Raw genomic sequence first — 27,481 nt, 5'->3', positions numbered from 1 at the left:
GGCAAGGACTGATCTTTGGAGAAATTCATAACATAAGAAATAAAAGAAGCTATTTCATGTTATTATCTAGCTCTGACTGGGTTGATAAAATGGAATATACAAAAAGCTGGAGTAACTCAGCGGGACAGGCAGCATCTCTGGTGAGAAGGAATGGGTGACGTTTCAGGTCGAGACCCTTCTTCAGCACAGTTCCACGCACCTGAATGGAGGAGAATGGTTTGGTCATTCTGGTCTCGGGTGGAGGGTGCGGTAACATTGAGAATGACAAGGAGGAATATTTCATTTTATGGGGTGATTATAATCATAGGCCAGGGCCACGAAGCTGCTGCTGCCGCAGCCCTTCACTACGTCCCCGACCTACTGTCTCCAACCTTCACCGACCGCATCCCCGATTGATTCCAGCCCACCCCTTGACCACCGCCCTTCCTCGCAACCTTCCCAATCAGTCCAAAGTCAGGCCTGCTGACCTTCACTGCATTCCCGGTCACGCCCAAGCTGGGCCGGGCGATGCCAACACCACTGCCGATCTTTGCTTGCCACTGGCAGGCCGGGGTCGTCCACTCAACTGTGTTCCAGGCCGGGTGCCTCCAACTGTCACATGGACTGACTCTCCTGGATCCTTCTGCCATCCATTTCAAACAGGGAACCTCTATAATGGCACCACTTGCTGCTCTTCCCCTGCACCAACCATGACCTTCCTCTTTCCGATGCAGTCCTCAGCAGAGGCCCTACCTTTGTACCCCTACGACCACTTCTCAATGTGCTCTGAGCCTGCCATGATGCTGAGCTCCTCTTCTGTCGCCTCTGCCTCTGGCCTTTATCTGTGGAAAGAAGTCCTCACTTCCCAGTGATGACCCCTTCTCCCATCTCCAACATTCTGCCACTTCTTGGTCCCCTTCCCGCCAGCCCTTTTCCCTCTCTGGACCTTTTTATTTCCAACTGTTGGCATGACATTAACCGTCTTGATTTCTCCACTCACCTTACCCACTACAATCTCACCCCCTCTGAACGCTCATCAGTAACAATCCCAACATAGTTACTAAATGTGCCGACAAGTGAGGTGCTGTTGTCGTCTGGTAGGTTGACCTCAACCGTGCTGAGGCAAGGCGCCAGCTCTCTGACACCTCCTCATACCTACCCCTTGACCATGACCTCACACACGAACACCAGGCCATCATCGCCCAGAATGTTACTGATCTCATCATCTCTGGTGATCTCCCTTCCCCAGTCTTCACTCACACTGGTTCCCAGCCCTGCACTGCCTGCATCTATCTCCTTCCCCAAATCCACAAGCAGAGCTGCCCTAGCAGACCCATTGTTCCTGCCTACAGAATCCATCACCAATACCTTGATTCCACCCTATTCCCCCTCATCCTGTCCCTTCTGACGAGACATCTCACATGCCCTTCAACTCTTCAGTAACTTTCTATTTCTGGGCCCTCATCTTTACCATGGACGGCCTGTCCATTTTCATCTCCATCCCCCATCATTGCAAAATGCAATCTGTCTCTCCCTCCAGAAACCAGAAATGAATCTGATTTTTGTTTAGTGGATAAACTGGCATAAGGAGCTGACAGTTGAATCTTGTATTCAGCATTGTTGCCAATAATGTGTCCTCCTGACCTATTCGACACTTAAAGCAGAGTTTCTGTAAATTCACTTTGCACTTTGTCTCCGGTGAGGAAAAGCCGATCCTGGACTGACTCTGGACTCTGGTCCTGTCCACGGGAGGGAAATGGAGGCGGACTGGCCAAATTTTGTGCCTTCCACCACAGTGATGAATGCTGTGGTGGATGTTTGTGTTACATTTTTATTGTGGTTGTGTGTTCTTTATTATTGTATCGCTGCTGACAACCCAAATTCCACCGACCCTGGTTGTGTGGTAATAAATTCTATCTATTCTATTCTATAGGTCTCAAGGCCCTCTGACTCTTCCATGAATAGAGACACAATTAGTTTCCCACTACTAACACTCTCCTTCGTCTGGTGAAACTTTTCATCACACTTAACAACTTCTCTCTTGCCTATTGCTTTCTTCAATTTAAAGATGCCATGGGCACTTGCATTGGCCCTAGCTATGCCTGACTTTTTGTTGGTTATGTTGAAAAGTCCTTGTTTCAAACGTTCACTGGCACCATCTCCCAACTCTTTTTGCACTACATTGACGACTGCATCTCTAATGCTCGGCTGGCATCTTAATTTAGTTATCCACAACTTAATTATAGCCACCATTCCAACCAGTTTGCATATATGTCTCCCAATTACATAACATTTCTTTGGGCATTGAGTTAGTGAATGGAAAGCCTTGCTGTCATTCAGCTATCTTTGACATTCCTCACAGGTGTTTGGGACTCATCAGAGGGTAAAATGCTTGTTTGTTTCATCATTTCATTCACCACCCAGCACATATGTTCACATCTCAATTTATTCAGCTTACCACACAGGTAAATTTGGGCATTTTAAGCAAAGGATGAAAACTTAGTTATGTACAACCAGTTGATCCAGTGGATTCCCCCAAAGTGAAAACGAACCATATTCTCCATATATCGTAGTCAAAATTCCTTCCTCAAACAAAATCAGTGTTTTAAAATCAGTGGATTCCTTTCTAAAGTGTAGATATTAGTATTATCAAGGCAGAGTATTGTTGGTAAGCAAACAGCATATCTATGGATGGTAACTCAAATGGATCAGCAGATAAACTGTGAAGGTGTTGTTTCAGGATGCAATTTTGACTAGGATGTAGGGAGAATATTGTTCTTATGTTTGGTTTTTAATTATTATTTAAAAGACAGCATCTCTGATAATACAGGGCCCTGTAAATTCCAGCCACGAGCATTTTGTTTGCAGTACGTGCAACAGAGGGCTTGCTGATTATCTTTCATCTTAATTAGAGATTACAAATTGTCAACAGGAAGAGGAAGCAGTGTCATAAATGGCAGCTTTCTTTTGTGACCAACTTCATGCCACAGGAATATGTCTTGGATTCCTATAGCAAAACATGTCAGAATTGTATGCATAGCTTTCTTCCATTTAATAAGCTTGAAGCTTTATTTTCCGAGAGTGACTACAATTAAGCTTTTGCAACTTGTAGTTGTGTTACACCTCTTAAAGCAGAAAATCATAATAAGCATCTGCACAGAGTCTTGACACATTGAAATATAGGAAAGAGCAAATTTTAATGAGTTGTTCACTAAAACCATTTTATGGCTTTCACAGAAATCTTATTCTGGAGAGAGTACAGCCAGTGCCATAGCTCGTTCCTGCGCTGCGATTGCTTTGACTCTCCTTGTGCCTGTTTTCATCACATCGCACAAAGAAAACATCGAGGAAGTCCTCAGCATTTTCACCTCTGGCTTACCAGGAAAACCAAATGCCGATGAGTCTCACACTGTACAGTTTCATACAGGACTGGCCATGGGAATGTTCCTGTCCCGCTTATATGAAGAACGAATGAGGTAGCTGTAGAACCATTAGTTTTAATTAGCATTCGCTAGAATGTGTGGTAGTTTTTATATGATAAGTTTTAATATGATAAGTTTTAATCTATAATTTGAGAGGGAGAAGGGTTCGGAGGTGTCAGTATTACAGTTGAACAAAGGGGACAATGGAGCCATGAGGGAGGAGCTGGCCAAATTTGCCTGGAAAGATACCCCAGCAGGGATGACAGTGGAACAACAATGACAGGTATTTCTGGGAATAATACAGAAGGTGCAGGATCAGTTCATTCCAAAGAGGAAGAAAGATTCCAAGGGGAGTAAGGGATGACCGTGGCTGACAAGGGAAGTCAGGGACAATATAAAAATAAAAGAGATGAAGTACAACATAGCAAAGATGAGCGGGAAGCAAGAGGATTGGGTATTGTTTAAAGAGCAACAGAAAATAACTAAAAAGGCCATACGGGCAGAAAAGATGAGGTACGAAGATAAGCTAGCCAAGAATATAAAGGAGGATGGTAAAAGCTTCTTTAGGTATGTGAAGAGGAAAAAAATTAGTTAAGACCAAAGTTGGACCCTTGAAGACTGAAAAGGGTGAATTTATTATGGGGAATAAGAAAATGGCAGATGAACAGGTACTTTGGATCCGTCTTCACTGAGGAGGACACAACCAATCTTCCTGATGTACTAGCCAGAGGATCTGGGGTGACGGAGGAACTGAAGGAAATCCACATTAGGCAGGAAATTGTGGATGGGGTAGACTGATGGGACTGAAGGCTGATAAATCCCCAGGGCCTGATGGTCTGCATCCCAGGGTACTTAAGGAAGTGGCTCTAGAAATCGTGGATGCATTGGTGATCATTTTCCAATGTTCTATAGATTCAGGGTCAGTTCCTGTGGATTGGAGGGTAGCTAATGTTATCCCACTTTTTAAGAAAGGCGGGAGAGAGAAAACAGAGAATTAAAGACCAGTTAGCCTGACATCGGTGATGGGGAAGATGCTGAAGTCAATCATAAAAGATGAAATAGCGGCACATTTCGATAGCAGTAACAGGATTGGTCCTAGTCAGCATGGATTTACAAAGGGTGAATCATGCTTGACTAATCTTCTGGAATTTTTTGAGGATGTAACTGGGAAAATGGACTAGGGAGAGCCAGTGGATGTAGTGTACCTGGACTTTCAGGAAGCATTTGATAAGGTCCCACGTAGGAGATTAGTGGGCAAAATTAGGGTACATGGTATTGGTGGTAGAGTGCTGACACGGATAGAAAATTGGTTGGTAGGCAGGAAACAAAAAGTAGGGATTAACGGGTCCCGTTCAGAATGGCAGGCAGTGACTAGTGGGGTACCGCAAGGCTCGGTGCTGGGACCTCAGCTATTTACAATATATATTAATGATTTAGATGAAGGGATTACATAACAATAGCAAATTTGCAGATGACACAAAGCTGGGTGGCAGTGTGAACTGTGAAGAGGACGCTATGAGAATGCAGGGTGACTTGGACAGGTTGGGTGAGTGGTCAGATGCATGGTAGGTGCAGTTTAATGTGGATAAATGTGAGGTTATCCACTTTGGTAGCAAAAACAGGAAGGAAGATTATTATCTAAATGGTGGTCAAGTTGGGAAAAGGGGATGTGCAACGGGATCTGGGGGTCCTTGTTCATCAGTCATTGAAAGTAAGCATGCAGGTACAGCAGGCAGTGAAGAAAGCGAATGGCATGTTGGCCTTCATAACAAGAGGAATTGAGTGTACGAGCAAAGAGGTCCTTCTGCAGTTGTACAGGGCCCTAGTGAGACCACACCTGGAGTATTGAGTGCAAATTTGAAGAAGGACATTCTTGCTATTGAGGGAGTGCAGCGTAGGTTCACAAGGTTAATTCCAGGGATGGCGGGACTGTTATATGCTGAGAGAATGGAGCGGCTGGGCTTGTATACTCTGGAATTGAGAAGAATGAGAGGGGATCTTATTGAAACATTTAAGATTCAGATTCAGATTCAATCTTTATTGTCATTGTGCAGTGTACACTAAAGAGACAACAAAATGCAGTTGGCATCTCCCCAGAAGAGCGAACATAGGATAATGAGCAATAAATATATATATGTACATACAGTACTTAGGGTTTGGACATGCTAGTGGCAGGGAACATGTTCCCGATGTTGGGGGAGTCCAGAACCAGGGGCCACAGTTTAAGAATAAAGGGTAAGCCATTTAGAACGGAGATGAGGAAACAGTTTTTCACACAGGGAGTTGTGAGTCTGTGGAATTCTCAGCCTCAGAGGGTGGTGGAGACTGGTTCTCTGGATACTTTCAAACGAGAGCTAGATAGGGCTCTTGAAGATAGCGGAGTCAGGGGATATGGGGAGAAGGTAGGAACGGGGTACTGATTGTGGATGATCAGCCATGATCACATTGAATGGTGGTGCTGGCTCGAAGGGCCGAATGGTCTACTCCTGCATCTATTGTCTATTGTAACCCATCATTTGGCAGGGATTGTCCCAGAGTTTGGCTGCATAGGGCCAATAGCAGAATGCAGTTTGTATCACTGTCTAATGAAAAGACACAGTGGTCCACTACAACCATGTTTGACCTTTCCTCCAGCTTTCTCCTCCAACTATAATCAGTCTGAAGAAGGGTTGCAAACTGAATCGTTGCCTATCCATGTTCTCCAGAGATGCTGCCTGACCCACTGACGTACTCCAGCACACAGTGCTGTAATCCAGCATCTGAAGTTCTTTGTATCTATATCTATCATCTAAGTGATTCTCTAGTTCCTGATTAAAACCATTTTATAACCAATTTTCCCTACGTAATGCAAATGGTGTTCCCGAATTTTCACCAATCGCGTTATCTGTAATTGGAACATGGAAACATGCATTATAGCAGAACTATTTGCCCTAACTATAGCAGAAACTAGTTTGCCCTAACCAGTGGATTCAGCTGATTGAAAGGTTATTCAATATTTCGCACACTTTAATGCAGCCGTGTCTTTAATCGTGACACTTCATTATACTTTAGAACTGCTTATAGAAAAATAGAAAATAGGTGCAGGAGTAGGCCATTTGGCCCTTTGAGCCAGCATCGCCTTTCAATATGATCATGGCTGATCATCCAAAATCAGTACCCCGTTGCTGTTTTCTCCCCATATCCTTTAGCCCTAAGAGCTATATCTAAGATTCCGTTAGCCCTAAGAGCTATATCTAACTCTCTCTTGAAAACTTCTTGTGAATTGGCCTCCACTGCCTTCTGTGGCAGAGTTCCATGGATTCACAAATCAGTGGGTAAAAACGTTTTTCCTCATCTCAATCCTAAATGGCCTACCCCTTATTCTTAAACTGTGACCTCTGGTACTGGACTCCCCCAACATTGGGAACATTTTTCCTGCTTCTAGCCTGTCCAATCCCTTAAGAATGTTATGTTTTTATAAGATCCCATCTCATCCTTCTAAATTCCAGTGAATATAAGTCCAGACGATCCATTCTTTCATCATATGTCAGTCCCGCCATCCCAGGAATTAACCTGGTGAACCTACGCTGCACTCCCTCAATAGCAAGCATGTCCTTCCTCAAATTAGGAGAGCAAAACTGCACACATTACTCCAGGTACGGTCTCACCCGGGCTGTGTACAACTGCAGTAGGACCTCCTTGCTCCTAATCTCAAATCCTCATATGGAGGCCAACATGCCACTAATTTTCTTCACTGCCTGCTGTATCTGCATGCTTACTTTCAGTGACTGATGTACAAGGACACCAAGGTCTTGTTGCACCTCCCCTTTTCCTAATCTGACACCGTTCAGATAATAATTAATTATCTCTCAGAGGCCGGTGGAGGCTGGTTCTCTGGATTCTTTCAAGAGAGAGCTAGATAGAGCTCTTAAAGATAGTGGAGCCAAGAGATATGGGGAGAAGGCAGGAACGGGGTACTGACTGTGGATGATCAGCCATAATCACATTGAATGCCGGTGCTGGCTCGAAGGGCCGATTGGCCTGCACCTATTGTCTATTGTCTATTCTGATAATAATCTGTCTTGTTCTTGCCACCAAAGTGGATAACCTCACATTTATCCACATTATACTGCATCTGCCCACTCACCCAACCTATCCAAGTTACCCTGCAGCCTCATAGCATCCTCCTCACAGCTTACACTGCCACCCAGTTGTGTGTCATCCACAAACTTGGAGATATTACATTTAATTCCTTCATCTAAATCGTTAAATTATCCTTGTGTTCTTTGAGATACAATTCAGGTGGAAGGATTTAACAATTTCATAAGAGATATTACTTTGTGCTCTCTGAAGTCATTACGATGTAAAATTATAACAACGCACCTTTTTTAATGCTAGCAGGAGGGAATTGAAAATCAAATCTATTGTATAACTGAGAAATGCAACTGAAGTAAATCTTCAAAATTATTGTACTGAAGATCAGCAGGAAATTAGCATCAAATAAAACACATTTCTTAAATATCCTATCAGGATATTGCAAGTGGAGTATTTGCTAATGTATGAATGTTCAGGGACTTTGGATGAAACAGCAGTGATAATTGCAAGAACATTTATTTGCAATTAATGGATATTGAACCACCCTTCTCATCCTGTCAAAATTAATCTCAATCCATTTGGGTTTACAAGCACAGCATGCATTATTTCAAGCTATTTCATGGTTGGATTTACAGAACATAATCAGTTTTTGAGTATGAAATCATCCATACAAATTTAAAGCCAACTATGATCTTTATTTTCCAGTGATGTTTCAGCACAGAAAATGAATTTGCTGCTCATGAAATCTCTCGATGCATTGGAGAAATGCTGCTTTGACATGAACCTGGAATACAAGTAAAGTTTACAGATTTTTATGTTTTTTTTGTGAAATAGTTTAATTGACGAATCTGCCAAAAAATGAAGTGAGTAGATTTTTTACAAGATAAATCCTTGATCCATGAGATATTTCTCCCCATATCCTGACAATAATGTGGAGCGAACTTGCCAGATTATGCCGTGCTTGTCCTCATCATCACATTACGAAATGCTATCAACTTTATAGGATTGAGCACAGGATTGAGCACAGGATTGAGCTCAATCCTATAAAGTTGAAAGCATTTCGTAATGTGATGATCTGGATGCACAATTTTACCTCCGGTGAATAGTTTCTATTGGTGGTTTTCTTACAGGCAGTATTAAAATTCTAGTCTTATGTCTGAATGACTGTGATGTGTTGCAATGTATATTTACCTTGGCTACTCTGAGTACAAAACTTTCAAATAACGTGCAGCAGGATGATTGCTTTTATGTTTGAATTAATAATTAAAAAGGCAATGGGGCTTGAAACTCATTTAATGTTGCATCAGCTAAACAACAATAAAGTGCAAGCTGCATATGGTGCTTTCATTTAGAACTTTGGTTCTATGTATCACAACCATATTGTCATTTCATCTCGGTGAATGAATTTCTTCCTGATGGTGCACAAAGCATTGTCAACATTATGTGGAATTTCAAGCTTCACTTAAGCTAATGGCTCAGAAATGAAATCTGTTTCTGTTTACACAGGTCTGCTTGTGATTTCACCATCTTTAATACAATTAGATTGTGCATCTTGCTACTCTGAGTACAGAAGTTTCAAATCAAAATCATGTTACGTGCAGAATACTTTTTTTATGTTTGAATGAATAATGAAAAAGACAATGGGGCTTGAAACTCATTCCACATTGCATCTCTGATTTTAGCACAGCTCGAACACCCATCTGCCTCTCCATTTACACCCTCCCCATGTATTATCGTCCTCTGAAATCAAGCAGTAAACATTACCAGGAAGTCATGAAATAATAGCTGGAAATCAACAAATACTGCCATGCTCTCATCTTGCATCTACATTTGGAAAGACAGTATAGGAGTCTGAGACCTCCAGGTTCAACAATGGCTTTTTCCCATGAACCATCAGACTCTTGAACCACGGTGCATAACACTCAGCACAACCATACCTCAGTTACGATCTACTATGGACTTTATTTTGTTTACACGCCATTACTTCCTCCAAGGCAAAGCCAGAGGGCAGCTCCGGTGACAACGAAGCATCACTCCCAGACAAGCTCAATGTGTTCAACACAGGCTATGATAGGGAGAACACTGCTATGCCTTCCCAGGCTCCATAGCTCCCAATAGTATTACAATCACAGAGGCAGATGCCAGACGATCCCTCAGGATGGTGAGCCCTCAGAATGTGTCTAGAACTTATGGTATATCTGGTCGCGTTCTTAAAACCTGTGCAGACATCTTAAACCTCCATCAGGGAGATTCCCACCTACTTTTAAAGGGCATCAATAATACCAGTGCCTAAGAAGAATAAGGTGACATGTCTCAATGACTACCAACTGGTAGCACTAACATCCGTGGTGATGAAGTGTGTTGAGAGGTTAGTTATGGCACATATCCTACCTGGGCCTATTACAATTTACCTACCGCCACAACCGTACAACAGAGGATGCGATCTCACTGGCTCTCCATTCTGCACTGCTCCACTTGGACAATAAAAACACATAAGCCAGGCTGTCGTTCATTAATTATAGCTCGGCATTCAATACTATCATCCCCTCCAAACTGGTTAACATTCTGACGGAATTGGGTCTCTGAGCATCTCTCTGCAAGTGGATCCTCTGCTTCCTCCTCAGCAGACCACAATAAGTACAAATTGGATGCAACACTTCTCCTCAATAATCATAGGAGCACCTCAAGGCTGAGTGCTCATCTGCCTGCTCTACTCATTCTATACTCATGACTGTGTAGCTGAACACAGTTTCAACTCCATTCTTCAAATGTGCCAATGACCTCACCGTTATTTAACGAATTACAAATGGCAACAAGTCAGAGGGAGATCAATCGACTGACCTAATGGTGCCAGAACCACAGTGACCTTGCTCTCAATGTCAGTAAAACCAAGGAACTTAGAAGACTAAGGAGATTCAGAATTTTGACAAATGCTCCCTTGAACTTCTACAGGTGCACAGTAGTATTGACTGGTTGCTTCATGGCCTGGTTTGGCAACTCAAATTGTCCAGCAACGAAGAAGATTGTGAAAAGTGATGAAAACTGCCCAGTCCATCACAAGTATTGTATGTATTCAAGAGAGAATTAGATATTTCTCTTAGGGCTAATGGAAGCAATGGATATGGGAAGAAAGCAGGAACGAGGTACTGATTTTGGATGATCTGCCATGATCATATTGAATAACACAATAACACAACTCATTGTCTGGCTTGAAGGTTTTTCTGTGTTTACTGATCTCCCCATCATCGAAGGGATCTTCAGGAGTTATTGCCTCAAAGACGCATTTCACTCCTGTCACCACGAAGAAAGTATAGGAGCCTGAAAACTGAAACGTCCAGGTTCAGGAACCACTTCTTCCCAACAACCATCAGGCTATTAAACGCTACAGTCTCCAAATAAGCTGCAGACTACATGGACTAGGGAGCATTGCTTTTGTCTTTGCATTATGTGTGTGATTGTATGTACAGTATATGCGCTCTCCCTCCCCCCCCCCCCCCCCCCCCCCCTCCCCCTCCCCCTGTTGTGTGCCTGTCAAGCTGCAGCAAATAAGAAATTCATTGTTCTGTTCCCGATCCATATGACACTCTTGAGATGCTGGAAATTTGAAATAAAACAAAAAAACTCTTCTCCAACATGATACACTGCTCTGCCAATCACCCCAGGTCGATCAGCCTTTCCTCTGCACTTTGATGAAATCCTCACAATGCAATGAGGGGTGGTTAACTGGCCTCAAAGGTTCCTCCACCAGCTCTTTATCCTGAGTCTGTCATCTACCCACCCCCCCCCCCCCCCCCCCCCCCCCCACCCAATGGTGTCTCTTGGCATCAATAGCTCCAAGAACAGTACCTGGTCAGATACACTTGGCTTGGCGATGGAGCTTTTGGTGCTGCGATCCACCTGTGTCTCGAACGTCTTCCTCACTGAAAGAAAGTGGCCGACCCTTGTCTAGAAAATGGAGTGCTGCACTGTCCGAGGAACTGGCAGAGGGGTAGTAATGTGACATTTGGAGGGTTATTTTGTGTTGCAGTCTCTCGGGGAGGGTGGGGTGAATTTCCTAACAGTACCTATCCTTTTCCATATTGGATTGGAATGAGAACTTTTCTCCTGGCCTACTCAGGAAAACTAGAGACAAGAGACTGCAGAAGCTGAAATCTGAAGCAAAATATAAGCCTCGGGTTGAGCACTAGCTTTCATGGGAACACGATACCCAGTGACTATTTGACAGTATAATGTGCCACTGGCATGCATTAGATAAATGTAACAATTCAAAACGTTAAATTTATAGTTTTTCTATATAACAAGTAAATTGGGAACTGGCAGTGCCCGCGAAGCGGAGGCTTGAGAGTAAACAGTCTCCAGTAATAATTCTAATAGTTGATGCTTTTATTATTTTACAGTACAGGATGTATCCTGGGAGTTGGCCTGGTTCTATCCCTCATGAGTCACAGCAGCCAAACAGAGTCCCGTGTGCATGTCTCTGTCACCCTTGGGAAGCTCTGCACTAGCTTGGATGAAAGTGCAACTCAGACCAGGGTACTGCAGGAGGTAGGTTGCTTCAGAGGTAGCATGCTCATGCACAGAAGAATAGATTGAGACTTTCGACTATCAGCCATATTTTGCCATTGTTGCAATTAAGATGAAGTAAAATAATGAATAGTGATGATGTGGGCTCGAAATTAATCTCCAGACTCGGACACGTGTACAGTTTCGTCGGCATGTTTTTTGCCAGAAGCCGTACAAAGGTGCTCAATAGCCCTGTCCTGGCAACACTTAGCTTTTTGAGTTGTCATAGAAAGCAGCACGAGTCACTAAGTCTAAAGAATGTTGTTGTCCTCTGGTTATCTACCAACTCGCTAGCTATTCTTCAATATTGCTGAGTTAATAATGGTATTGACTTTTTTAGTTCATGAGCAGTTAATTAGAAAGGAGCTGATGACTGAATTGTATTTGCCCATTTGCCTTCAATAGTAAAAGGAGTTGTCAGGATAAATTACCCCAACTTTGTGCGTTCCTCCAAGAGCCCCAGGGTGTTAGAGTCAGCTTGTTTTATACTTGTGAAGAAAGACTGGAGTTTCAACATCATCAGGGTGCTATACCGGCTTGAGGCAGGCGGTGCCCTGGATTCACACCATTTGATACAATGACCACATGGTTCATACTGAGTCCTATCACGTCCACAGGGCTCTCCAGTCATTTCCCTTCCCATTCCCTCAAACCATGCAAATGCTTTCCTTTCAGATAATAGACAAGGAGTAGGCCATTTGGCCCTTCGAGCCAGCACCGCCATTCAATGTGATCATGGCTGATCATCCCCAATCAGTACCCCTTTCCTGCCTTCTCCCCATATCCCCTGACTCCGCTATTTTTAAGAGCCCTATCTAGCTCTCTCTTGAAAGCATCCAGAGAACCTGCCTCCACCGGCCTCTGAGGCAGAGAATTCCACAGACTCACCACTCTCTGTGAGAAAAAGTGTTTCCTCGCCTCAGTTCTAAACTCCTTATTCTTAAACTGTGGCCCCTGGTTCTGGACTCCCCCAACATCGGGAACATGTTTCCTGCCTCTAGCATGTCCAAGCCCTTAACAATCTTATATGTTTCAATGAGATACCCTCTCATCCTTCTAAACTCCAGAGTGTACAAGCCCAGCTGCTCCATTCTCTCAGCATATGACAGTCCCGCCATTCCGGGAATTAACCTTGTAAACCTACGCTGCACTCCCTCAATAGCAAGAATGTCCTTCCTCAAATTAGGGGACCAAAATTGCACACTATACTCCTGGTGTGGTCTCACTCTGGCTCCGTACAACTGCAGAAGGACCTCTTTGCTCCTATATTCGATTCCTCTTGTTATAAAGGCCAACATGCCATTCGCTTTCTACACTGCCTGCTGTACCTGCATGCTTACTTTCATAGACTGATGTACAAGGACCCCCAGATCCTGGTGTACTTCCCCTTTTCCCAACTTGACGCCATTTAGATAGTAATCTGCCTTCCTGTTTTTGCTACCATATTGGATAACCTCACATTTATCCGCATTAAACTTCATCTGCCATGCATCTGCCCACTCCCCCTACCTGTCCAAGTCACCCTGCATTCTCATAGCATCCTCCTCACAGTTCACACTGCCACCCAGCTTTGTGTCATCTGCAAATTTGCTTTTGAGATACTTCCAGCTCCCTTGTGAATTATGCAATTGAATCAACCCCCACAGCTTCCCTAGTAGTGCATTCCAAACCCTCACTACTTGCTAAGCATAAGACTTTAAAAGCATTTCTTTTGGTTCCTTGGACAATAAACCTTATCCAGGGTCTAATATTTCTTTGCCCATCCGCTAATATAAAGCGTTTCCACCCAGTCCATACTCTTAATGATTTTAAATTGCTCTTTCCAATCTGTTTACCACCACCTCTTTTCTCAGGAGAAGAAACCAAACTTACCCAATTTGTCCACATAACTAAGGTGCCAAATCCCTGGAATTATTTTGGTTCTTCGTATTTGGCATCCCCTGGGAAACCTTTACAAAGTGTGGCACTCACAACTGGACAGTACTCCAATTGTGACTGAGTCAGAGTCAACAGAGATCCACTTTGTCTTAATGTACAAACAAAGAACTGCAGATGCTGGTTTACACAAAAGTACACAAAGTGTTGGAGTAATCCAGTGGGTCAGGCAGGATCTCTGGAGAACATGTATAGCAGATGTTTCAGGTTGGGAGGGTCTAAAGAAAGCTCCTGACTCGAAATGTCACCCAACCATGTTCTCTAGAGATGTTGCCTGACCTGCTGAATTATTGCAGCACTTTGTGTCCTTTTCAATTGTGACTTACTTAATTTTGAACCCAATTGCTGTATTTTATGTTTTTTAATCCATTTCTCAAACTTCTCTGCTTTGACTGAACTATAAATATCTCTGTTCGTGTACTAGCAGAAATGTCACCATAAATAATTGCTCTCAGCCCTGTTAAATTTGACCAGATCTCCCACCTTGCCGCTTCTAATCCAGGGGAGTAGACCAGTCATGCTGAGTGAAAAATAACTTTGTAAGTGACCTCTGAGTACATCGGATTCGCTGACAATTGTAACATGACCTCATTCATTTGAATGGGTTCATTGACCTGGGTCGCAAATGGAAGTACAGGTGCACAACCTTTTATCCGAAGATCCAAATAACGAAAACCTCCGAATAGCGGCCATTTTTTCGGTCCTTGAAGAAAGGTCCTTGAAAACGTTCACCGAAGGCGGCCCGCAGAGGTGACAGCGGAACCTCCGGTCGGTCCTCGAAGAAAGGGGAACTAAATCCCCATTCATAAAAGAGAAGATGAGGGTATATTGCACGGGAGGGTTAATAATTGACAATATGCTGCTGCCTGCCCGCTGAGTTAAAAAGTTCCCACGGTAGACTCACGATACACAGTGCAGATTGTCGCTCCCTTCAGTTTCACCCCACCTACACCCTTCTGCTTCCCGGCCATGTGTGTGACCCCTTCCCTCCCCTCTCCAGCTCCCCGCCCATTGCACCGGCGCGGGGGCTTTGCACTGTCTTCACGTCGGCCGTGCCAGTCACCGGAGACGTCAGGACCAATTGGACACCGACCCCCAGGCCCACCGCAAGCACGGAGAACCCAGAGACCCACAGCCAACAGCAGCCCAGCCCAGCCCCACTCCAACTACAGAGGAACCTGGGTTGCGGATGACGGGGCGCAGCTCGGGGCGTCGTAGGGGCCCATCGGGGAGCGGGTTCCTGTTGGTCCTGACGTCTCCGGCCACCTGCCATCCTCCGGGAACTGTACCGCCCTTGCAGGAGAGTGGGGTTGTTTGCAGTTGCAGAGGGAGAGGGCAATTCACATAAACATCCATCACAGTGAGTCTCCTCCTCACTATGATGGAAGGCAAAGACTTGTCTCTCCCCTGCTCTCCATTCCTCTCCCGAAGTCGAGGTCAAAGCCCCCGGCGGGCGCTAGCAAGTCCGCGGCCACTCAGCCGCGCCGGGCATTGTAAGGCCCCCCTCCAGGTCATTCTCAACCCCGTAATTCGGGCGGGAGAAGTCGCCGCTGCCGGTGCCCCGCAAAACGGTCTCCCACCGGGGACCCGCGGGCTCCCGGTGTCACCATCCACCGGAGTCGGGTCGCAGCAGCTCGCCCCCGCAGCTCTCCACGCTCCGAAGCTGGCTAGCTCCACGGAGGTAGGTCCGTAGGTCCACAGCTCCCACCGCCGCCCACCGACCCCCAGGCCCACTGCAAGCACGGAGATCCCAGAGACCCACAGCCAGCAGCAACTCCAGCCCAGCCCCGCTCCAACTCCAGAGGAACACGTAGGGGCAGAAGCTGATGGTGTGCAAGGTACGTCTTGTTCTTGGGGTAGCGGATGAGGGGGCGCAGCTCAGGCTGTGGGCAAACTGCCACTTGTCGCCGTAGCGGCCCATCGGGGAGCGGATTCCTCTGGAGTTGGAGGGGGAGGGGGGTATTGTGCTGTTTGATCGCCCCCTGCTATCCCAGGGACAGGGAGACACAGCGGCTTTTTAGACTGGTGGGCAATCACTTCCAAAGTTCTGCCCACACAGTCAGTACACCTCTACTACACTGCATTTCATATAAACATTTATTCTGCAAGAAAAAACGACATTGAAGACTCAAACTCGCGATCGAGTAACTGCCAGGATCAAGGCGCAAACTCGCGACCTTGCGGATATGAGCCGAGCACTCTACCACTGAGCCAGCCATTAAAATCTACGCAAAAAAATTTCCATTCCGAAGACCGACAAATTCTGAATTACGAAAAGTGTCTGGTCCCAAGGCTTTCGGATAAAAGGTTGTGCACCTGTACAGGGATATGCTTTTTTTTTAAATGGTACTCAATGTTTCAATTCATTTCTTTAACGTCGATGTCCTTTTACATTTTCCACTAACATTTTTTGTTTTCAAATTGTTTAAATCTCAAAAATGTTTGATTGCTTCTGATAATCAAAGACATTTACATAGATACATAGATACATAGAAAATAGGTGCAGGAGTAGGCCATTCGGCCCTTCGAGCCTGGACCGCCATTCAATATGATCATGGCTGATCATCCAACTCAGTATCCCGTACCTGCCTTCTCTCCATACCCCCTGATCCCTTTAGCCACAAGGGCCACATCTAACTCCCTCTTAAATATAGCCAATGAACTGGCCTCAACTACCCTCTGTGGCAGAGAGTTCCAGAGATTCACCACTCTCTGTGTGAAAAAGTTTCTTCTCATCTCGGTCCTAAAGGATTTCCCCCTTATCCTTAAGCTGTGACCCCTTGTCCTGGACTTCCCCAACATCGGGAACAATCTTCCTGCATCTAGCCTGTCCAACCCCAGAAGAATTTTGTACGTTTCTATAAGATCCCCTCTCAATCTCCTAAATTCTAGCGAGTATAAGCCAAGTCTATCCAGTCTTTCTTCATATGAAAGTCCTGACATCCCAGGAATCAGTCTGGTGAACCTTCTCTGCACTCCCTCTATGGCTATAATGTCCTTCCTCAGATTTGGAGACCAAAACTGTACGCAATACTCCAGGTGTGGTCTCACCAAGACCCTGTACAACTGCAGTAGAACCTCCCTGCTCCTATACTCAAATCCTTTTGCTATGAAAGCTAACATACCATTCGCTTTCTTCACTGCCTGCTGCACCTGCATGCCTACTTTCAATGACTGGTGTACCATGACACCCAGGTCTCGCTGCATCTCCCCTTTTCCTAATCGGCCACCATTTAGATAATAGTCTGTTTTCCTGTTTTTGCCACCAAAGTGGATAACTTCACATTTAGAAACATTTTTTTTAAAGGATCAAAAGGCCGTCAGTGATTCTGGGGACGGGGTTCAGGATCCACCACCTGAGACATAGTTATCACTTGCAGGTATCTCCACTTCGTAGGGCAGCAACGTCAGCAAGGCCTGCAATCTGATTTAACTCTTGAGGCTGCAATGGGTTAACGCAGCTGTGGACATGTCATGGAATGGTTGGGGAGGGGGGTAGAGAGGCAGAGGTAGTGAGAACAAAGTATAGGTTGGATTAGATGCTATCCTCTAGTGTTTCGGTCATCTTTTTTGCCAATATATTTTCTCATTTTATTTCACTGATTTTTGTATTAATTCTTCAACCTCGCAATCTTGGCAAGCAAGTTTGCACATTCAATCTCTCTGCAGTAATTCAGTGCCCTAATTCATCCGTCCCAAGTGCACGATGAAGCCCAGATGAAAGGTCTCAACCGAAATATCTGCCTATTTCCCTCCACAGATGCTACCATACAGCAGTTTATGTTTTTGCACCAGATTCCAGCATCTGCAGTGGCTTGTATCTACATAAGATTGATGTTATGATTGCAATTGTTAATATAAGGAGCCGAATGGCCTACTCCTGCACCTATTGTCTATGTAACTGTAAATGTGAAGAGGTGCAGTAGGCATCTGTAGAAATAAAACCTGCTGATTAACTTCATGAATTGAGGCTAAATTAGTAGCCAAGTCGATGGTCCAAAAAAGGTAAGATGTGACCGACCGCAAGGAAATTATCAAAAGATCAAAAATTAATATTTTTCAGGTTCTGGCTTATTCAATTGCATGCGTATGTATTTCTGCGTTCAATGCTGGTATCATACAACCGAATGAGGCCGAGGAGATCATGAATAAGCTGCGCACCTTGACAGAGCAGAGTCAACAGGTCAGTTATCTATCAACGGTCTTCACATGCTCAAGATTAAGATGTATACTCAAGTTTACAAAGTTATACTCAACCATGAAGTCAGTGTTGGACTTTTTAAGTTTCATACTGCAGCTCATTGGGAAACCAGAAGAATGTCAAGGTCGCTGTCTTAATTCTCTGACCTTGGAATTTTGGTACGCTAGGTTTGCACAGTTCATCTCACGGTACTATGTTGTAGCAGAAAGGAGAGAAGCTCCTTCATCTCTTGCCAAGTGCAAAAGATAGGAAGCGGAAAAGTAAAAAGTATGCTGCCATTCTTGTGAATATCCATCCCTTAACTAAGACTGAATTTTGTGTTTGGCATTGGAGAGCAGCAGTAGGAGGAAAACTCAGCAGGGGAACAGACACAGCAGGTGCTTTACCTCTTGCAAGATTGAATCTTACGTTTAAGTGGAATTAGTGTGCAAATGGATTTTTGAAATAGTTCAATTTCTCCTTCAGGAGAAGATCCTGTGCTGTAACAACCTTTCTTACAGCTTTTCTGTGTGAAATGATCAATCTGTGCTGATTTCTGGTTAGCTTCATACCTCACATCAACGTGCCATGGGCAGCATTATGCGCAAGGTTTGATGTCTTACAGAGTTGATGCCTTACAGAGCCTCAGACCTGGGTGTGATCCTGACTACGGGTGCTGTCTGTACGAGTTTGTACATTCTCCCCGTGACTGCATGGGTTTTTACTTGGGTGCTCCGGTTTCCTCCCACACTCCTAAGACACAGGTTTGTACGTTAATTGGCTTAGGTAAAAATTATCCCTAGTGTGTAGTGTGTGCTAGTATAACAGAGATCGCTGGTTGTCACGGTGGGCTGAAGGGCCCGTTTCCATTCTCTATCTCTAAATAAACTAAAAATCCAAATGCAACTGTATTGTAGGTTCAAAATAAGGTCACATTTGAGACTTTTATTACAGGGTTTTCAGTTTATCCGTTTTAACTGGACATTGCTGAGGTGACCCTGCTGTCACGTCACAGTTCCATTGATTTTGTTGCTATTTGATATTCTCGGACCAGACGTTCTTAAAAAAAGCCGTTGTTTTACACTGAAATGGCTTATTTCCAGAGAACTAATTGTGTTTAGTGGCAATAGAAGCTCCCAATGACGGGCTGTTCCCTCATTCCCTTGCTGCTCCCGGGACTTGACTCAAGTGGACCGACATGTACAAATCTATATCAGTGTACACTTTGAGCCTCAATGACATTCCATTTATGTATTTTTACTGAAAGTAAACTAGGAAAATAGGCAAAGAATAATGATGTAAAGATTCAAACACATAACTAACTATTCTGCTTCACAGCAAGTAAACATAAACAGCAATGATTATGTATCAGTTAGAATAATTAATGGAGTGGGAGATTGCAACCTTCACGTGGTCCGCCCTGTTTCGACGAATGCAATCAACCTGGTGTGCACAGTCAAATAGAACAAGTTGTCCTACAACTTTAGGTATGCACGCCATACGCAAGAAGAAGAGAATAATTAATGCAACTTACCTTTGTATAATACAAATTTAAAGAAAATACAGGTCTCCAACATCAGTGTCAACATCAACAACAATTATCATCTTAATTGATTAGTATGATAATGTCCAGCTATTCCACCAAATGTTCTGATTCTTTTCATATTTTTGTAGCCAGTCTGCTTAATTCTGGGATGCCGATTTGTTCCTGACCCCGGATTTCATACAGACATTAATATAAAATCGCTGATCAAATGTAAAAGTTACCATGCCAAACTTCAGTGGAAAGTGATATTCCATCGGCCTAAACTATGGTGATTTTTTTGACATGTTGAAACAACTCCCTTGTTGTGCCCAGTTGTCTGACTTAACAGTGTTATTGTAATCCATGGCCATCATTTTAAATGTATTCAAATTTGCTTGTTTTAAAACTTTTTAGCAATTTTTTAATCAAAATGCTTTTGGTGGAAAAAAGTTGTCAAAAGAATCTTGAACCAAAACCATATAACCATATAACCATATAACAAAACAAAAGTAATTTCATGCACTGAGCTTTTTAATTTTCCATGCACCTCAATCAGCTAATATTTATGACAGCATAAATCTTGTGCTGCTAGGTTGACATTTTAAAGGCTTTCAATCATATTTAGTTCAGCTTACCTCAGGGGCAGCATTCTTTCTTCTGAATCAGAAACCTGTCTCTCAGGCATGAGGTTATGTTCCAAATTTGGCCTTTAGTGCCAATGTTTGTTCTTGGAGGAGATGCTATCTATTGGATGAAGCATTAATCAATAGAGCTTGTCAACTCATTCGTGTGAAGGTAAAAAGATCTTTTGGACGAATAGAAGCCCTGTCCAACATTCTTACCTTTACTAATAGTCCCCAAAATAAACAGATGCATGCCAACTAGTAAAATTTAGCTATGTTTTGAGATATCCTGAGAATGTAATTAGACGCAGTATAAATGCAATTATTTTTAAACATAGACTCATGATGAATAAACGTCAAGTGCTGACAGCCCTATGATATCCACCAAAATGACCACTTTTCATTATTCATATAACTTTTTGGCTATTTATTATATCAAAGCTGAACATAATCCATGTCTTCACTGGGCATTGAATGCAAGTATTATCCAGTGGAAGCAACTGAGCAATAAGTGGCTATTTTTCTAAATTTGAGTTTAATGGTTGGGTTGTTAATTACAGCACCATCTCTTTTGACCTTAGTGCAAACAATTACCTTAATGGGATCTCTCAGGCCTGTACAGCTTAGGTACACATCATATCACAAGGTGAACCACCAATTTTTAGATGGTCTTGTGAGGTCTGGTAACATGAATGCGCAAATGTAAAACAAATTTGTCTTTTAACTGTTTGGACTAACTACACAAGGAGTTACAGTAACAGTTAGCTTATGTGTAATTAGCAAAGATATTAAGAGTAGCTACATTTGTCTTCAAGCCTCATAATCATTGTTTCACCTACTGACATTGCAAAAACTTAATGCAGTAATTTTTATTTAGACTAGTATGTCAGCTGATTTCTTTAAGCTCATGTAAGAAATGCAGATTGCCACGGCAATACATATGTGAATTATAAGGGAAGCTGATACTTAACCCTGAAGACATGTCATGTTGAGGTTGTTGTCTTGTGCACAGATACAGTGAGGTACAAGTACAATGAAAATTCTGCGTGCAGCAGCATCACAGGCAAATAGACTCGGGCAACACAAAAATATCTATATACTATTAAAAGTCTCGTCTTGTTTGTCTGTTTGTGAGATCAAGGAACTATGCCAAAACGGCACACAATAGAGCAAATCTTTTTTGCAGAATCTTACTCGGCTTTTTCCCGTGGTCGTTAGTATTAAGTTTCTTCACATCTGATGTTATATTTCACAAGTTATTGATATTTAAAGTTTTTAAAAAGGCAACTTTGAAAATAATAACTGTCTGGGAGTGGGAGACTTTTCTAGCAGCTTCCAGTGATGATGTCATAATCGCATCTCACAGTCGTCCAGTCACAATGGGATCTAATTTACACAAGCTGCCATGAAGATTCTGAAAACCGAAAATGACATCACAATGGGATCTCTGCTGCCAATGCAGAACCTAAGAGAGTTGACGGTGTGGGGGATGGGAGGAGAAGAAATGTTATTTAAACATTGTCTTTAGTGGGGGAGTACGAAAGGGGAGAGGTGAGGGAGGGAGTGACTGAGGGTAGGGAAAAGGAGAAGGCGGGAGAGGTGACAGAGAGACAATGGGATCATCAGCTTCAAGGTGAGTAAGGAGAGAGTGAGATTTTTGCGATCCCCCCCCCCCCCCCCGACGCCGACCCAAGAGTCCATTCATTGGCTCCGGGAAGCGCCAACTCCCCCCCCCCCATGTGGGAAGGATTGATTGCTTTGGGGGAACGGGTTGCGTTGGGGGAACGGGTGAGTGATGGAAACGAGTGATGGTGGAATATTGCATTGGGGAAATTTGACCCAACGGGTCAGGGGGGTAGGGAGGGGAGAGGGGTTATGGAGGGTGGGAGGGAGTGACTAAGGGTAGGGGAAAGGAGAGGGAGGGAGAGGTGAAGGAGGAGGGGGAGGGAGTATAGGGGGATGAGGGGAAATGAGCCGCGCTTGCGCAATTGGGGGCTATGGGTGAGTGGTGGAATATTGCAATGGGTTACGTTGGGGGAACGGGTGATGGGGGTGATTGGCTCTGGGGTGCACCTGTCTCCGGGGTGAGCGCCGACGCCGCGTTCGGGGACAAGTCCTCCCGTGTGACGCCACGAGCCCACCACCCCGAGTTGGGGGACGGGGCCCAACGTGTCCCACCTGGTCGAGTATATACATAAATTTCACGCAAGTTCTACAAAAAGTGGGGGGGGGGGAAAGTCTGCAAAAAAAAAGCAAGACAGTGCAAAAATATACAGTTAGAAAATCTTGCAGTTGCATCACAGGCACATAGACAAATTCTCAATAATAAATAATAGCTAAATCATACATAAATTCTACCTGTGCAGTGGACAAAGGGAAATTATTGACAGTGATGTGTGGAAATTTGGAACGTGTTGATGTATGTTGGCTATGTGTACCTTCAATTAATCTCATGCAAGTAGATTAAAGGGCATATCCCAACATAATTATGGAAGTCAGAATAGTCTTGGGCATATGACAACAAAGTAGAATTGATTTCTTCAGCGTTTGATTCTGCATCTCATTCTGCTTTCCCTCTGATGCATGCCGTGTATATTGGCACTTTGAAAATTAATGATCTAATTCTATTTCCATTTATTTTCAGACTCCGGGCTTTGCAATGGCTCTGGGAAATGTAGCTCATGGGCTGGCAGTATGTGGGCACGGCAAGGCTGAAGACCTTCAAACCCGACTGCTTTCTGCTTGGTTGAAAATTCTTTTAGCTGAGGTTAGGTTTTGCTGATTCACAATTATATTAACATGCCAGTGTCTGAAAAATGTGGGCAAAATTTCAATATAGTTACTTGGTAAAACCTGGAAAAACTTGAGGTTAACAGTAAGGAGACTAGTTACAGGCTTTGGTATGGTACTATTACAAAACCACAGCAGTTCCAGGAGAAGTCTCATCAGTGTCATCTTTGAGATGAGAATTAAATGCTGACCTTTCCAGGGACCTTTCTCATGAATTAATCAAAAAAAAGCATATGGATTTATTTCAACACTGACAGATGTGCAATGATATATTTTGGGAGGAACAATGGTGGGACGCCGGGAGTGACTGGATAGGTTGGGTAGATTATAGTACACAAAGTACACAAAATAATGAGGCCTCGATAAGGGTAAATAATTAGAAACAACCCCCACCTATGGGGCAGCGGTATCTAAGATGGGATGGCACTGGTTTAACGTGAAAAGTTAAAGGTTTAGACTAGAGGGAATCTGAGGAAGATTTTTATTTTGCCCAGAGGGTAGTGGCAATCTGGAATGCATTGCCTGACAGATGCAAGAGGCAGGTACCCTCTCAACATTCAAATAACAGAAGAATGGATTACTAATGTAAGAACCAGCGATGGAGTGGCAAGGGCACTTGGACATCATCTCACGCAGTCAACCATTTAGCAAATTATGGCTCCTTAGAGCATTTTATCTGAGCATACTGCCACGGTTTGCAATGAATCACATGAAATAACATGCACTAGCAGAGTAGAGTTAAATGAATTGAATTAATTAGCACGGTTCCTTAATTACTTTTGTCAGCATTATTAAAGTAAGTATTGCACAAAAGCGTTACAGAAAGTAGCTGTTATGATGGTACAGACATTTTTTTAAGTTTTCTTTGGCATTTTATCCATAATATACATTAAATTTCCAGAGATTCTCAATAATGGCAAAAAGGTAAGTAATGTTTCTGTATTCAACAAATGACTGAATACGTGCATTATTTTGTTTCTGAACCAATTTTTTAGTTTTCAATAATATAGACATGCCAATAATTATAATTTTATCTTGACTTCCAATGGGTTATGTATAACCCAGATATTTTCATTCTCATCGTTAGCAAATTTACCTGTTGCGCTTCATTTCTCCTTTTACTCGCTTTAAGGGTTGCCCAACTATGCATCGATTAGCTGCAATAAATGGGCTTGTTGCTTTGGTGGGATCTGAAAGTTCTGTGATACAGGTAAGGTCCATTGTTTGAAATTAATTTACTGGTACATTAAAGTGTTTGAAACAAATACATTGGAAGAATAAATAAGGGGAAATTTCATTCGAGTGTCATACATGAGTGGGATAATTTCTCATTTTCTTAGATCATCCCCTGAGCACAAGTCATTGAATACAGAAAATACTGAGGTGGGCTTGGCAACAATCAAATGTCCTGCTGCTTAGTCCAAGCAATGCTCTCATTTTTTGGGCTAAGTTCAAAAAAGTTCTCAGTTCAACATAAATTTCTAGCCCAGTGTGGATAACATGAAATAATTATAACGTTGAAATGGGTTCCCCTCAACCCTCCCCCCCCCATGTGGCTGGAGCAAATATTTGGAAGAGCTTGACCTTTGCACTAGGAACAGGAAGTTCACCATAGGATTAGAGGACATGAGGGGGAGATACTAGCCTAGAAATTATTTCATTAAACCTGTAGCACATGAGGACCTAAGTCCAGTAAGCCATGCACTTTGGCGTTGTAAATCTTGAGTATTCAGCGCTCATGGGATGATCTTGGCAAATTAATGATCTCTCTTGCATATGACACTCGCGGACACATAGGCCACAGGCCAGGCAGCGGGGATGTAATCGGTCGCCATGTTTGACTGACATTACAGTGGCAATATCCCTGTACTCATAAACGCTCTGCATTTATTGAAGATACCATGTCCCATTGGCAGCTTCTCTTTGGTCTTAATGGTTTACTCAGTTTCTTGGATAGCTCCTCGTGAAATTGTATTCAATCAGAACTCCACTTGTTCCGTAACTCACGTTGTCCTGTACACTTCATCTCTGCACTTATTGACCTGTAATGCCCCTGTCCCACTTAGGAAACCTGAACGGAAACCTCTGGAGACTTTGCGCCCCACCCAAGGTTTCCGTGCGTTCCCGGAGGTTTTAGTCCGTCTCCCTACCTGCTTCCTCTACCTGCAACCTCCGGCAACCACCTGCAACCTCCGGGAACTGCACGGAAACCTTGGGTGGGGCGCAAAGTCTCCAGAGGTTTCCGTTCAGGTTTCCTAAGTGGGACAGGGGCATAAAGGTTCCCAATTAAGCACAAGTTCTCAACTTTGTTTCCACATCTTTCGCTTTCCTTATGCCTCCCTATCTCAGTTTAGTTTCAAATTTCAATTTAAAATATTGCTCAGTATCTCAAATACAGTTACATTAATTTTTTAAGTTTATGAAAACAAATTTCTAACAAAAGTATGAATTTGTCAAGCTTCTGCATCTGGCAGTTGATCTATTGGATGCTGTTCCATCACCATGTTGGCTCTTTCTTACACAGCTGAAATCAGAAACGATCCAGTCATCCCAGTTTCAATCAAAGATGAATGAAGTTATCAGAGCAGTGACACAAGTAAGGTTTTTGATGTTTACTATAATATGATTTTAATATGTTCATTGAAGTTATCAGCAGCAGTAGCACAAGGGGAGTAATTGATCACTAAATCAGTTTAACTTCTGATTCCCTTTCCCCACCTCCCCACTGTGCAAAGCTGAACTGCTTGGTTATGACCATGAGCACCAATAATGCTAAGAAACACAGTTTAAACAAACTCCGGTCAGCTGACAATCTCATGAACGGCAAAAACAGACAGAAAATGCTGGTAAGGCTCAGCAGATTGGGTCACATTTTAGGAAGAGAAAGAGTCAACATTTCAGGTCGGAGACCTCCAGTACCCCATTCAAAACCTTTTTTTCCTTCCCTTTTCTCTCTCTGTGAGTGGAGGACATTCCATCCCTGACCTCTGCATTTCGCAACTCATACATTCTTTATTATCTTATGTTCTTGCCCTCTATTTCCATTCACTCATTGACCTTGTTTATTGATTATCATGATCATCCTAGTTTTACCCTATCAGAGACATCCCCCTCCCCCACTCTCTGTGCCACTTTACAAGCTGGTTTTATCCCCTTTTCAGTTCCGATGAAAGGTTTCCAACCAGAAACATTGACTTGGTTTCCCTTCCCACAGATGTGGTCTAACCTTCCCTTCCCACAGATGTGGTCTAACCTTATGATTGTGTCCAACATTTCCTGTGTTTTTACCAGTCATCTGACATTTGGCTCCTTTCTGAGCTGGCAAGGCAAGGAAGTTTAAAAATATTTTAATGTAAAAGCTTTCAGAATGCTTTGAAATTTGTTTTGTGCATCTTGCTCAGTTGTATGACTTAATATATTGTGAAAAGGACACAAAGTGCTGGAGTAACTCAGCAGGTCAGACAGCATCTCTGGAGAGCATGGATGGTGACGTTTTGGGTCGAGACTCTAGTCATGTCTCCAAAGAACCTGAAGGGTCCCGACCCAATACACCACCAGCCATGTTCTCCAGAGATGCTAGCTGACCTGCTGAATTATTCCATACATTGTGTCTTTTTTTTGTATATCATCATCTGCAGATCCTCGTTTCTTGATATATTGTGAGTTGTTTTTATTGACACATTAACATCCGTTTTACCGTAGATTATTAGTTTTTCCGGAGTAATTGGACTGCAATCCCATGCAGCTTATGTTTTAGGACACCTTCATTTGACCAGCATGTCATCCAGTCAAAGTCGGACATCAGGTTGGTAATTTTACTGTAATTTGGATAAAGCTGAGAAAGTAGCAGTTACTGGTCAGTTCTGTGGATTCTTTTCTTTAAACACCACCAGAATAGAAATTTTAGTCATTGACCATGGTAAGAAATATGCTTTAAAAGAGAAGACATATTTTTCATAGAATATTGACTGAAGCTATTTGGCAAATTGATTCCATGCTGCCTATTAGAACAGTCCCAACAGTTCACCACTTATTTCCCGATAACCTTTTATTACATCTCCGGTTCTTCAACCCGGTCCAACCACCGTTTCCCCGCTTCTACCGAGACTAAGAGCAAAATACAGTAGCTAAATAACTTGCCAACATATCTTTGGGATATGGGAATAAACTGGAGCACTCAGGAAACCCACATGCAGGGTGAATGGACAAATCTTCGCACAGATAACAGCCAAGGTCAGGTTCTAACCCAAGTCAATGAAGTGTTGTTAGTCTGCCACAGTTACATACGGTGCCCTCCATAATGTTTGGGACAAAGACCCATCGTTGATTTATTTGCTTCTGTACTCCACAATTTGAGATTTGTAATAAAAAAATTCACATGTGGTTGAAG

The 27,481-nt window shown here is 43.3% G+C and overlaps 1 protein-coding gene across 3 annotated transcripts in view; it reads left to right on the top strand.

Annotated features, from left to right (window-relative positions):
- The window catches only part of focad (focadhesin), a 233,122-nt gene that overhangs the window by 176,913 nt on the left and 28,728 nt on the right, over positions 1–27,481 (top strand). For all 3 annotated transcript variants that reach the window (XM_033017834.1, XM_033017835.1, XM_033017836.1), the window contains 8 exons: positions 3,217–3,455; positions 8,181–8,270; positions 11,873–12,020; positions 18,037–18,156; positions 22,946–23,068; positions 24,224–24,301; positions 25,616–25,687; positions 26,794–26,896. In XM_033017834.1, the coding sequence (XP_032873725.1) occupies positions 3,217–3,455; positions 8,181–8,270; positions 11,873–12,020; positions 18,037–18,156; positions 22,946–23,068; positions 24,224–24,301; positions 25,616–25,687; positions 26,794–26,896 (973 nt within the window). The remainder of the gene's footprint in view (positions 1–3,216; positions 3,456–8,180; positions 8,271–11,872; positions 12,021–18,036; positions 18,157–22,945; positions 23,069–24,223; positions 24,302–25,615; positions 25,688–26,793; positions 26,897–27,481) is intronic.

This window comes from Amblyraja radiata, chromosome 3, assembly GCF_010909765.2.
Source record: "Amblyraja radiata isolate CabotCenter1 chromosome 3, sAmbRad1.1.pri, whole genome shotgun sequence".
NCBI classification, from domain to species: domain Eukaryota; kingdom Metazoa; phylum Chordata; class Chondrichthyes; order Rajiformes; family Rajidae; genus Amblyraja; species Amblyraja radiata.
The sequence above is the reverse complement of the archived record's forward strand: the minus strand, read 5'-3'. Positions and strand labels throughout refer to the sequence as shown.